The sequence below is a fragment of the Anneissia japonica genome, unplaced genomic scaffold, assembly GCF_011630105.1.
Source record: "Anneissia japonica isolate Jap-2015-1 unplaced genomic scaffold, ASM1163010v1 scaffold285010_len649756_cov215, whole genome shotgun sequence".
NCBI lineage: Eukaryota > Metazoa > Echinodermata > Crinoidea > Comatulida > Comatulidae > Anneissia > Anneissia japonica.
The window spans coordinates 277,365-290,633 of NW_022699253.1; the positions used below are offsets into that span (position 1 = coordinate 277,365).

The 13,269-nt window shown below is 33.4% G+C and overlaps 1 protein-coding gene across 5 annotated transcripts in view; it reads right to left on the reverse strand.

The window, feature by feature from the left end:
- Nucleotides 1–6,914: 6,914 nt before the first annotated feature.
- Nucleotides 6,915–13,269, reverse strand: part of LOC117102912 (nephrocan-like) — a 60,656-nt gene continuing 54,301 nt past the window's right edge. For all 5 annotated transcript variants that reach the window (XM_033243365.1, XM_033243361.1, XM_033243362.1 and 2 more), the window contains 2 exons: nucleotides 12,251–12,892; nucleotides 6,915–10,625 (listed from right to left, as the gene is read on the reverse strand). In XM_033243365.1, the coding sequence (XP_033099256.1) occupies nucleotides 7,810–9,813 (2,004 nt within the window). In that variant the 5' untranslated portion in view covers nucleotides 9,814–10,625; nucleotides 12,251–12,892 and the 3' untranslated portion in view covers nucleotides 6,915–7,809. The remainder of the gene's footprint in view (nucleotides 10,626–12,250; nucleotides 12,893–13,269) is intronic.

Sequence of the window (13,269 nt, forward strand, 5' to 3'; positions counted from 1 at the left end):
ACTCTTAAATCGATTAAATAAGCCTTTAAACCCCTAAATTGTCAAAATTTTTCGGGGGCTTTGCCCCCTGGACCACAAACATTTTAAGCGACGCTAGACCACGCCCACTTTGCTCTCGTCGGAGAAATCTTCCCCCTCGTCAGGTTGCTCTCGTCAGAGAAATCTTCCCCCTCGTCAGAAGGGGGATCGCCCTAATCCCCCGTCGGAGACCTTGGACCCCCCGTCGGGGAAATCCTGGCGCATCAAGTAAAGAGAGGAATAAAATGCATCGAGCCTCTGTATGTGATGATCGCTGATCTTGGGTCTTTGTGATCGTTCTAGTAGGCTGTTGATAGCAGTTAGAATGAGTATAATATTATCTTAGTACCAGTGGCGGCGCCAGCGGGGGCGGGGGATTAATCCCCCCACCGGACAGGTCAAGCTCCCTCCCCCACGCCGGACAGAGCTCGTCTGGCAGTCAGACCATAAAACATATAATAGGCCCACACCAAGCCAACACATGTCTGTCACAGTCTGAAAGTGCCATTTTCGGCCATCCAGAGGTTGATATTCTTTAAAAAATATCATTTGGGAGGGGGAACCTCCTCTCAACCACTTCCTACAGCTCGAGCTTACGAGCTCAAGTCCCCCCTGTCTCTTATACACATCTAGATGTGTATAAGAGACAGGAGGACCCCCTATCATTTGGGGGGTGGGGTCTGAAAATTGAACCCTTCACTTGATTCTCTAAAAACCAGCTTGCATATCAGAAAGTATCGGTTCGATGTATGGTACGATTCTCATCAATATTACCAATATTCAGATACAAACCTCTCTTGCGTCGTACCTGTTTCTATTGGCAATGAATGTATACCATACATAATTTGTTTTTCTGAATGGCATGCGATTTCAGAGTTTTTGATTTTTACTCTATAGTAAATACGTAGACACATGAATGTACGAGCAGGGAACAGAGGAGTTGTACTGTTCCCTGGTACGAGCGAGGAGCAATGTAAATACTCGGAATCCCTTTCGATAAACGAAATGTTGTCATCTCCAGCAATTAGCCATTTGTGGCATGGTTATATCATGTTTCGTCAATACAACGTTTAGAAGCTAAATGAGACATTCTTATTTGCAAGATATATATTCATTTAAGCTAATATTTCCACTAAGTGTTTTTTTCTTAAGTACTTCCGTTCGTTGGCTACCAATGTCATTTTAGAGCGATTTGAGCTACCCGTAATAAGCCATTTGGAACATAAAATCATAATGTAATAACTAAGTTGCGGTAATTGATTATGCATCGCAAAATCATAAATTCAATAGAATATTTTATTAGTTACAAATAATTATTTGTAAATAGTTAATTATTTGTAAATAGTTAGGTATTTAATTATTTACAATTATTTACAAATATTTAGTTATTTGTAATTATTTCATTATTATTTATAATTATTTTTTATTATTATTTGTTTTGTTTTTTTTAATTAAAATATCGCATTCAGATATATTCTTGCGTCACCTTTCGGCCAAAAATGATTATTCATGATTTTGTAAACGAAGAAACAATAATATTTCAACCAAATGTGAGCGCCGTTAGCAAAGAAATAAGATGTACTACGGGTGAAGAGACTCAGTAACTTCCAGAGGTGTGTTAAATTATGATGAGTTTATTGATCATAAAGACTTACTGATCCCAACCAGGTCAGAAAAGAATGTTAATTCTATTGGAGTAAAACATTATAGGATGTGTTAAGCTCGGATTCCATAGAATCGCTCACCCTATCGGCGACAGTTGTCTGGAAGGTTGAACTTGGTTCACCTTTTTCGAGTCGATTACGTTGCAAACGAATCGGGTGCCTTCCCGATTGTATCAGGGCAGTTAGTAATGCACCCTCTTTCGTCCGCTACGCAATCGGCAGTTTTGAAACAGGTTCAAACTCCCCGACAACTGTCGGCGGCTGCCGCTGATAGGTTGCGCGATTCTATGGAAACCTCGAGCTTTAAGAATGTTGTTGTTTTCTTTAGTTTTCATCTTATTACTTTTCATATTTCCTTTAGCTTGTCAAAGGTTGGTTTCCTCATTTGATTTAATAAATATACCTGGCAACTTATTACCATCTAAGATAGTATAATACATAGTATTATACATAGTAAGTATCGAAATGCACGCCATCGTGTCCGGAGTTTCTGTTTTAGCTATCTTTTTTTGCCAATGCAGCCTTCCACGTGCTTTTCGAAACATATAAAATACAGTACTGCGTAACGGTAATACAAACTCAGAGATACGTAAAATATTTAATTTAAAAGTCAACATTTTACGTATTGAGTTTGTATTACCGTTACGCAGTACTATATTCTATATAAAAATATATAACTTTTAAGCCTATGAATGGCGCCCCTACTAGACCTGGAACCCAATGATTTGCATAGGCTGCAGGCTGCTCCATCCCTGCGCCACCGCATGTGAATAATACAAAAAAAAGAAATTTAGCCAAAATATTAATATGGATAATACGAGACGTCATACTGACTTTTTATTGCATTGTAATTATGCCATGCATAAGTAAAATTGATCATTTTAATATACTTACTGTATAAACCACATCAGAATTATATACCATCATGTACCGGTATGCATACGGTAATGATTTTGGTGTTCACTTCCTTTAATATTAAAACGGAAAATGAATAATTATATAATAGGCTTACAGTTTGTATCACATTTCTATATAAATTGTATTTTAACGACAACTATATAGAAATCTTACTATTGTATATTAGATCATTTCAAGCAAATAATAGGCCTATATAATTGAATTGAGTCTTATAAATAAACAAACGAAAACCATACAATACAGTATAATTATCGTCTGCATTAAGGAATTGTATTAAGAGTTTTGAGCATTAGTTACAACAAATAAGAAAAGTAAATAATAAAGAAACTCCCTAGTTGCAGTATACCTGAAAGGTCAACAATTGTCAAGTACCACTTCATAAAAATACAGGCAATGGTATAACCATGAATGTGTATGCCTTAAAATTTGACATAGTCATTTACAGTTGATTCTACAAGAGAGCTTATTTTACTAAAACAAAAGACCTAACTGTAGCTGAACATCTAATATAAGCATAAATATACACAATTTATTTCCAAAATAAGCATTGAACTGTCAAAATAGCCTAGTTGCAAACTTGCATAAACTAATTAATGTATATCTTTAGAAATGAGATTAATTATTGTTATGAAAAATCAGTTGAGAAAAAGGAAAATGTACCTAATTTTTTACAAAGAAACGTACGATAATAGGGTTTAATAATAATAATAATAATAATAATAATAATAAATATTAATAATAATAATAATAATAATAATAATAATAATATACCGGTATTAGACTTATATGATAGAAGATGAAGCTTATTTATGTAAATAGGACAATACAACAAAAATATAAATTCTATATAATTTAACCACATATTATGATATTAAAATAATAGAATTAATAAATATTGGAGTATCCGTATTGCATACATATTATTGACAGCGTATTCACCATAAAAAGAGGAAAATGTACACTTTCTGTTTAATAATGGTTAAAATAAACCTTTTTGGATTGTCAATCAACATAACAACTGACCAATCAGAATAGAAAATACGCGCTTGTCAAACGCACGATTTTACTAGCATTTACCCCGTATATATAATATATATATATATCCTATGTATGTATATATGCCTATGTATGTGTCTCAAACAAAACGAAAGAGGCATTAAATGAACAGGACGCACGCCTTTAATGTTAGAGCAGGCATGTTTTGAGAAAGCCAGTTCTCATCATCAGTGGCAATTACAATTTACTGGTCGAATATATAAGCAATATAATAATAATAATATAAGCAATATAAGAATAAGCAATTGCACCTGATTATGTAAATTAAAAATATATTTATGACTACTAACTTCTCATTTTTATTTTTTTTATCTACAAAACAAAAACGGGCACTGAAGCTGGGTCTCGCACACTCGATTATGTCACCAAGTATCAATATAACTATTTATACCCGTTTTGAAATGGTTCATTAATGTATCCACATCCACATTACGATAGTTTGCAGGTAAACTCAAATCGGACTTAACGCACTTGGCCCCTCACTCAGTATGTACCGTCCATCTCGCAATGACTTGAAGAAACTTGGGATACCCAAAACAACTGCGCAATAACAGTCGTGTATTAATTACCCAACTGGACAAGAAGAATGGAGTTGTGATACTCAACAAAGAAGACTACAACAAGATGGATGCCGTTTCAGTAGTCCTAGTCAAATTGTTCATGGATCTCTCTTTCTCCTCTTCCCCTTTTCGATGAACCGACATATTGTTTTCAATTGCGCTTTTTTACAATTGGCTAATTATGTAAACCATAAAATTCAACGCCTGTCAAATCAATACTGTCATAAAGTTAAAAATGGCCTAAAATCATTTTAAAATTCTAATATATTCAATGTAAAAGACCCTGTCCCGGAGATGCTCTGTTCTCGTGTTGTTTACAAATTTACATGGTCATGTGATGTAATTCCGTTTACATGATGAAACAACCAGACACCTATAAACACGAGTACGTGAGCAGGGCCTCTCATATTTTTCAGCATTTGTAGATGCTGAACACTGTCGCCGACTTTGTAATGAGAACTACGTCACTATTCTGGAATAATTCACATATCAGTTAAAAATAAAAGAAGCAATTCATTTGTTGTGGGGAAAGCCATCTTTAAATAAACAGTTGTTTCAATTTGATATTACTCTCTCTATGTAGCTGTAATTGGCTTATGAATATTTAACAAATATGCTGACTTGTAATTGTCACTGATGAAAACTGGCTTTCTCGAAACACAAACACACACACAAGTGTGGTGTTGTATTATTATGAATAATAATAATAATAATAATAATAATAATAATAATAATAATAATAATAATAATAATAATAATAATAATAATAATAATAAAATTATCATTATTATTTTCATTAAGCTAAAATATTGGGAAACCAGTGACTAGTATAATACCTAGTGTCAGAAATCCATATCTAATATGTTCACCGGTAACAACTTCAAGCAGTACACTAATGGATCACTTTTAACACAGTTGAACTCTTTGCAAAATTATTTAAGAACAATTTATTTATTTATTTATTTATCAACTACCGTATGTCAGCTAGGGCACATGGCCTTCCAAAGACACACAAGGATTTTGACACTCTTCCACCTCTCCGTCCTATTATAGATACAACTATCCTGTCGCCAAATTTTTAGCCAGTGTATTATATCCGCTAACTCAGAACGAATGTGTATTAAAAGACACTTATGATGGTTATTGTTTATTTCATTTGACGTTGAATCTTTATTCACTAATGTTCCTCTGCCTAAGGATATTGGCATTATTCTTGATAGGGTTTACAATAAGAAACTAATTGATACAAAATTAAAAATGAATACTCTTCGTAAACTAATTAGAGATACATGTACGAAAACTGTATTATCTTGTGATAATACATTATATAAGCAAACTGATGGCGTCCCTATGGATTCACCGTTGGGCCCAGTCCTAGCCAATATTATTATGACAGAACTTGAACAAGAAGTTATTTCTAATCTTGTTGCCAATGACTTACTGAAATTCTATGTTCGATTCGTAGATGATACTCTTGTTTTAGCTAAGCCTTCCGATGTCCCACTAGTACTTAACTCACTTAACTCTTTCCATCAAAATATTAACTTCCCTTTTGAGTCATTTGAACGCTGTAACATTAATTTTCTTGATTTAACATTTACAATGGGAGTGTATCGTAAGAAAATACATACTGGTCAATATATTCACTTTGATAGCTTTGTTCCATGGGCTCATAAAGTATCTTGGGTTTGTAGCCTTTTATCTGAGCATACAGAATATGCACGCCTGGGCATGATATTTTACCAGTGAAACAAAGAATCAAGAAGATGATGCTATGGAATGGTTTTCCTAGATATGTTGTCAATCAGTTACTTAAGCAGCTAAAACCTAAGCCCAATAATAATGATATTGATAGGCCTGATATTAATGATGACAATAGGCCTAAAATTTGGTTACGTCTTCCTTACATAGGTGTTCGTGGTGACACTCGTGGCTGCATTAGGAAGATAAATAGATATTTAATTGTTGATGTTAAGTTTGATGTTAAGTCTCTTACTTTACACCTACTAAGGACCTTACTCCTAAAGAATACCGTAGCTCTTTGATTTATAAATTTGAATGCCCTGGCTGCAATGCCAGTTATATAGGAAAGACAGATGCCTTAAGATAAGAATAAATGAGCATGCTCTCAAATCAGATAGCAGTATTCATGAGCACATACAACAATGTGAGGGTTTTAAGCATATAATTTAAATAAATAATGTTTCCCTGAAAAATGTAAATACTTCATCACTCAAGCAAACTTTAATATTTAAGACTACTAAAATTCTGTGGCTCTCGACATTGGTCACAAATTCTATTTATGGAGGCTTTGGCCAAAAGGCGTTTTAAGCCCAGTTTAAACACTGGGTTGAGAGCATTTATGGAGCTTTCATTATTTAATTCTGAATTGTAATTATATCACATGTACTTTTCTTGAAAGCATTTTCTACTGTTTAAGTATATAATTAATTTCAATGAATTATCTTATTGTTTATTTCATGTCATGAGATTTTCATTCAGCCAGCATTCCCAGGCTAAGTTCTATTATTGTTGAATAATTGTTGATAATTCTTTGTTTATTCACAATAAGTGATATAAAATATAAGACACACATCATTTTTAATTACCTTGTTTTTATTTGGCCAGTTATAACTTTGATTTTAATCTGATTGGTCGGTTTTTTATTTGCTTTCTGTTATAATTCTGTAAATATTGTAAACATATATGGATGGGTGAGATTTTCTCACCAGTATTCTTGAAAATGATCAAATAGATCGAAACGTTGAATCCCAAAATGTCACTGTCTCTTTTCGGAGTTACTGTCTTTTTGTTTTAATACCTAGTGTAGTGTTAGTTCTTCAGCACTTACACAACTAACATAGTTTAACCACTCGACGGTTATAATGTATTATTATTTTTGTGATTCTTGGTGATGGTGCACTCTATTCATAAGGAAATGCAAATTTGTGATATAACCTGTGAAAATATACACTATATAAATAATTAGTTTAGGTGAAAACTTGGTGTGTTATTTTAATAACTCACCAACGCATGTCGAAACAAAACTGTCATAAAGTTAAAAATTGTACTGACCAAAAATCATTTCAAAATTAGGGTTAGGGTGCCCCGTTGTTTACAAATTTACATGTGCATTTAATGTTTTTCCGTTTATATTGGTGAAACAACCAGATATCAACACGAGTACGTGAGCATTCTGTCCCAGGACAGGGCCTGTATATTTTTGACGAAAACCTAGGAAACGGATAATGGGATACAGCTTAGATTTTTGAATAGGCCTATTTAAGTTTTGATTTAAACCAATTCTTACTGTCATCACTAATTTAAGTATTTTTATAGACATCTGACTTTAGCCCAATAGTTACTGACATCACTTGGTAGTTTAGTAAACAACCTAGTTGCCTTTAGCAGGCAGGTTTATGATGCTCTGTAATTACCGTATAAACGTATAAGCAAGTCTATTATGAGTCGTAGTGTGCAATTAATCTGAGTTTTACAGAATTTGAATCGTGATCATGGGACTGGACCGTGAACATATTATCACAAGCTCCATAATTTAAACCTAATTATCAGAATTATCCTTTGGAGTTTCATTAAACTATTGTTTCTAAATACTCATTGCTTTGTAACGATTCTGTAAGACGCACTCGACGAAAACTGGAAGTCATGCGATGTGTGAACAAACTGTTATTATTCCAAAAGTTATCAGTCGAAATTCGGTAATATGCGTTGGACTTTCCGCTGTTACCCACTTCACGTTTACGTTTCCGCTTTGTTGGACTCCAGGCTCGCCATAACCGCAAAGTTTTATGGTACACCATTAGCCAATAAACAAGAACAACGAGTAACAACATGGAGAACCAAATAATAATTACTTTTTGAATAAATTCCGTATCTATTTCATCGTCGCACACCAAATAATCCTTCTCGAAATAATCTAAGGTATGAAACGTACTTTCAGAAAGTCGGTTTGGATAAGCACACTGAAAATCAGAGACTGCATTCATTGGCACCAATGTTAACCATACGGTCATACAGTCACAACGGAGCGGATTTCCGTCGAGTATCAATGCTGTAAGTGTGTGATTAATCATCAAGCGCTCTAGGGTCACCGAATAGAATGTATTGATTTTGTTTGAACCTAAGTTGATAGTTCTTAATAATGTGCCTTCGAAAGCGTCAGGCGATATGACGTTAAGTAAGTTCCATGACACGTCTAGATATTGCAAATCTCTAAGATTCCGAATATTTGGTAGCTGTACAAGGGAGTTGTTATTCAGAGTTAGTTGTTTTAACAAAGTAGTCGGTTGAAAAATATCGTCTGGGATACTTTCAATGTTATTTACGCTTAGATCAACATTAATGAGATTCACATGTAGGGATAATAACCGTGGAGGTAATACTTGTAACTTATTCCCGGAAAGAAGAAGATGCTTCAAGAAGGGCAAGTTAGCAAATGTATCAGACTGGATGTTAGTCAAGTAGTTATTGTTCAAATCAAGAGACTCTAAGCGGTTTAGAGTTCTGAAAACACCATTTGGTAAACCTCGTAAGTTGTTTGAACTCAAATCTAATGTCGTTAAATTTTTGCAGGACTCAAATGTGTCTCCTGTGAGATGTGCGATTTGGTTAGACCCCAAGTCAAGACGTTCAACATTTTGAAGGCTCATATTTGAAGGGAATTCGACTAAATTGTTGTTGTTAAGAATTAGGAATTTTAGATTTGGAACACAAGAAAACGTCCTTGGTGGTATAGAAATAATGCGATTGTAAGCCATGTTTATACTGGTGAGAGAGCTCGAAGATTCGCAAAAAAACCATTCCCCAATAGCGGGCGCTATTTCAAAAGCCTCTTCGAGCTCAAGTACTTTCAAGTTTATCATCGGTCTTAACCAATCAGTGTCAATTTTTCGTATTTGATTGAAAGACATGTTAAGAGTATTCAATTTTGACATTGAATCGAAAAACTTCCTAGTAACTTCTGTTAGTCTGTTGCTTTCAAGATCCAGGAAGTGTAATTTCTGTAAAATGACAGGTTTGTCTGGATTTAGGATAGTCATATCATTACCCTGTAAATGTATTTCGTTTATCCTTTTAAGGCCAAACAATGCTTCTGGAAAAGTCAACAAGCGATTTCCGTTTAAATTCAACTTTCTCAACTTCTTTGAAGTGTTGAAACAATCATTTGAAACTGTATTGATCAGATTGTTCTCCAACGAAATCATTCTTAAAGAATGAAGAGAAAAGAAAGCTAACCTCTTTATCTCAGAGATCTGTGTGTTTGTGATTGATATAAATCTGGTAGAGTTCGGAATGTTTTTCGGAATTTCCAATATGTCTACGTTACTACACTCAAGGGATTGGTAAATGTTGTCGCATTCGCATTTTGCAGGGCACATACCATACACAGTACCAAAACTTGAAAGTAAGTAAGTGACAAGAAATAAGAATCGAGTCGTGAAACCTCTTTGGTACGACGCTCTGAAGGTAGGAAAAGTCGACAACAAACAAGAGCCACTTTGTTTTGTTATCAACGTAAATTTCAAACTTTCGATACACTGCTTTCTTGTATTGAACTGACGATGGAGATGTTTCATCTTAGAATGAACAACAAACAAAATGATCGACAAAGCGTCTTAAGTTAGTTGTCATAACGCTGTGTTCTCTTATTTTTGAATGAATATATGTTTGCAATATGAAAGACGAGAATTCTGTATAAATTCGGTTCCTTATCCACAGTCAGATATCTGTTTTCTGTAACTAGGCCTATGTTCTCTCGAGAATTTAGGTTTCTGCGTCCATATGCTATAACAAGTGCATCACCCTTGTTCTTTGAAACAGACATCCATTGTATTACAAATCAAGCGAGATCAAACCTCAAATCCAAATATTTGTCAACTTCACAGTCAGATTTGAAACTACACGCATCAATGCAATAATTATATTATGATGAAATAAACTATATTTATGACACGAATCGATTCAATTAGGAAATAATACGTCATCCGTACATTTCAGGGTTAAACGACACCTTGTAAAAGCGTTCATGATCATGCGTATTGTGTATGGTGCTCAGCAGCAGGGTGGTTGCTTCTGCGTGAATATTTAGCACGTTAATATTGCGACCATATTACATCTGTACTATGGTAATAGATAACTTTATGAAATATTCGCGTAATAAATATACTAATATCCATATTCACACGTCGTTATTTTGAGTACCGGTGCTGATTATATTTGAATATGTCTAGGATTTTCGATGGTTTTGCAAGTATACGCGTTTGACAAGGGCAAGAGTCAAGAGTATTGTTGTATATAGACTGTAGTCGAAATCGATGCTTTCTTCAATCAAATCGATCCGAGTTAACCTAAATCGGCTGCACAGTTGCAATACCTTGAAATTCCCCACCTGTAAATAAACAGATTAATTGATAGTAATTAATGAATTCTAAAAGAGCTTGTAATAAACAGGCTACATTATAATACAAGAAATTAAATCGATATTGTACAGGCCATCAATTAAGCTATGTATTGACGTTTATAGTTGTTACATTTCAATTTAACACGACCTTGTCTTACAACTGTCACATGTTGCCTTTGGCGCTTACAATTTAGTGATTTTTGTTGATGTCTGAATCATACACTTATTACAGTATATAACAATGTAGGCGACCTCTAATCAGACCATTAATAATAATAATAATAATAATAATAATAATAATAATAATAATAATAATAATAATAATAACAATAACAATAACAATAATAACTTATATAGCGCATTTTCAATTAAAAGTGTTCAATGCGCTAACAAAATTAAAATGGACAAATCGAATCAAAATACAGTACGGTATTGTATAAGGAATAATTATACAAAGCTTAAGATGAAAACTATCAAATTTAAATTAGAATAAAACAGCCAATAAACAACAGAGCAACGGCAATCACGCATTAAAGTCAAAGCACATCAAGAATTTGAATAATTATCACATTACAGAACGATTAAATACATTATTTGGAATACCAAGAGGCTTTTTTATGTCTAAAATAAATGGGCAAGTTTACCTTTATTTCAATTTATATTAATATAAATGTTATCAAAATTTCTTTTGGTATAAAATTATTCACAAATTGGAAATTTAAGCCAAACATAGGCCTACTTACACTTCGAAAATAATAAATATGGTTTTTAACATACAAATAGGGAAAAGTATGAAAGATACATACACGTGATGAATGCTCCAATATGTTATTGAATGTTTATAAACTGAGCAACTATCGACAAATTGATTTTAAATTGCCATTTAATTTCCATTCGATGAAACATATGCACTTCATTGGATTTACTTACTTGTAATAATTTAATAACCTATGTAAGCTTTACTTAACCAATAGAGATATTGAATACTAACAATGAGAACCAAAGGGCATAATTGCTATTATGAATTATTTAAAGTAGTAACGTGCTGGTGGTTGTATAGGCATAAGATATATTTTTTTAAGACCAGTGGATGCTTAGCCGATGTAATGCATATTCGTTAACATTACAGTCCATGACCGTTTGGGAATTAGACAATAAGCATTACTGTACAGTACTTCATCACGATTATATATGGCAAACAAAAAATAATGTCTTTCCATGGCCATTGAAAGTCAGACAATACACTACATCAACAGACTTATGCGACCAAACGTTTTCAACTAACAAAACTGAATGAGACTGATTGAATTTTGCTGCTGGTAGTATTTATGATCCAACAAACTGATGTACGTCCATGCCCGTTGAGAGTCAAACAATGTACTGTACTGCTTTAACAGGATATCTGATGAAACATTTTCAGTTGAGTAGGCCTATTACAGAAAACGAAAATCTGAGTCGTGTATTAAATATCTATACTAGCTGTATAGGTGACTTTTTATGCTACGCTAGTGAGAATTTATGATATAGCGCCTTTCCTTTCTGTTTCGAAGCGGTTTTCCCCATATTCTGATATATGTTATTATTATTTATATTTTTAAAATTTGTGTCCTTACCTACAACTGTCCGATTTAGGTCTTACATAAAGTTGTCCATTCCTGTAAAATCTCGTCTCTGCCACGACCAGTGCTCTCCATATCAAACCAGAATATTTGAGCAACAAATCTATCAATGAATATTTCAGATCTAATTTTATTTCAGCAGAGGTGGTGAGATAAGCTTACATCCACAGGGTGCCAGGACTGCTTACACGTGAGATCCGTTGTGCATAAGTCGATCGCTGCTACTAGCTGACACACTGTATACCTTCTTGTATTCAATCCATTTAGTCAAATGATTTGTCGTGACGTGTATTGGACATTATGCGTAATTACGATTAGCTACAATGTAGTCACGCATTAGAGCAGGGCTCTCGTCGAGACTTCATGATGACGCGCCTGGTTGCACTTATACTTTCCAAGTTGTGTGCATGATACGTATTCGTAGATATGTTCTGTTCTGTTTGTCGAAATGACTTCAACACACAAAGTTTCAGCAGCTATACATAAACAAGCCTACACATAGGCTTATCTCAGCATCACCTCTGCTTGATATAAGTGTTGCTTTCTTGTCACCCTTTTTAGTGATGCGTCGCGGTAGCCTTTCATCTAAGACGTTCCTCCATAATCACCAGGTTTAAATTGTTTTTAAAGGTGTACCTGTATATAATAATAATATTATTAGTAACATGTTTGTATAGCCTTATTATTATTATTAATTATTATTATTATTATTATTATTATTATTATTATTATTATTATTATTATTATTATTATTATTATTTATTAATATTAATATTGATATTATTATTGTTATTATTATTTTTATTATTATTATTATTATTATTATTATTATTATTATTATTATTATTATTATTTCGGTGGCGGTTAAGCTTAATATTATTAGTATTTTTATTAGGCTGTCATAACCATCATCGTAAAACTCATCACGTTCCTCCATAATCACCAGGTTTAAATTGTTTTTAAAGGTGTACCTGTATATAATAATAATATTATTAGTAACATGTTTGTATAGC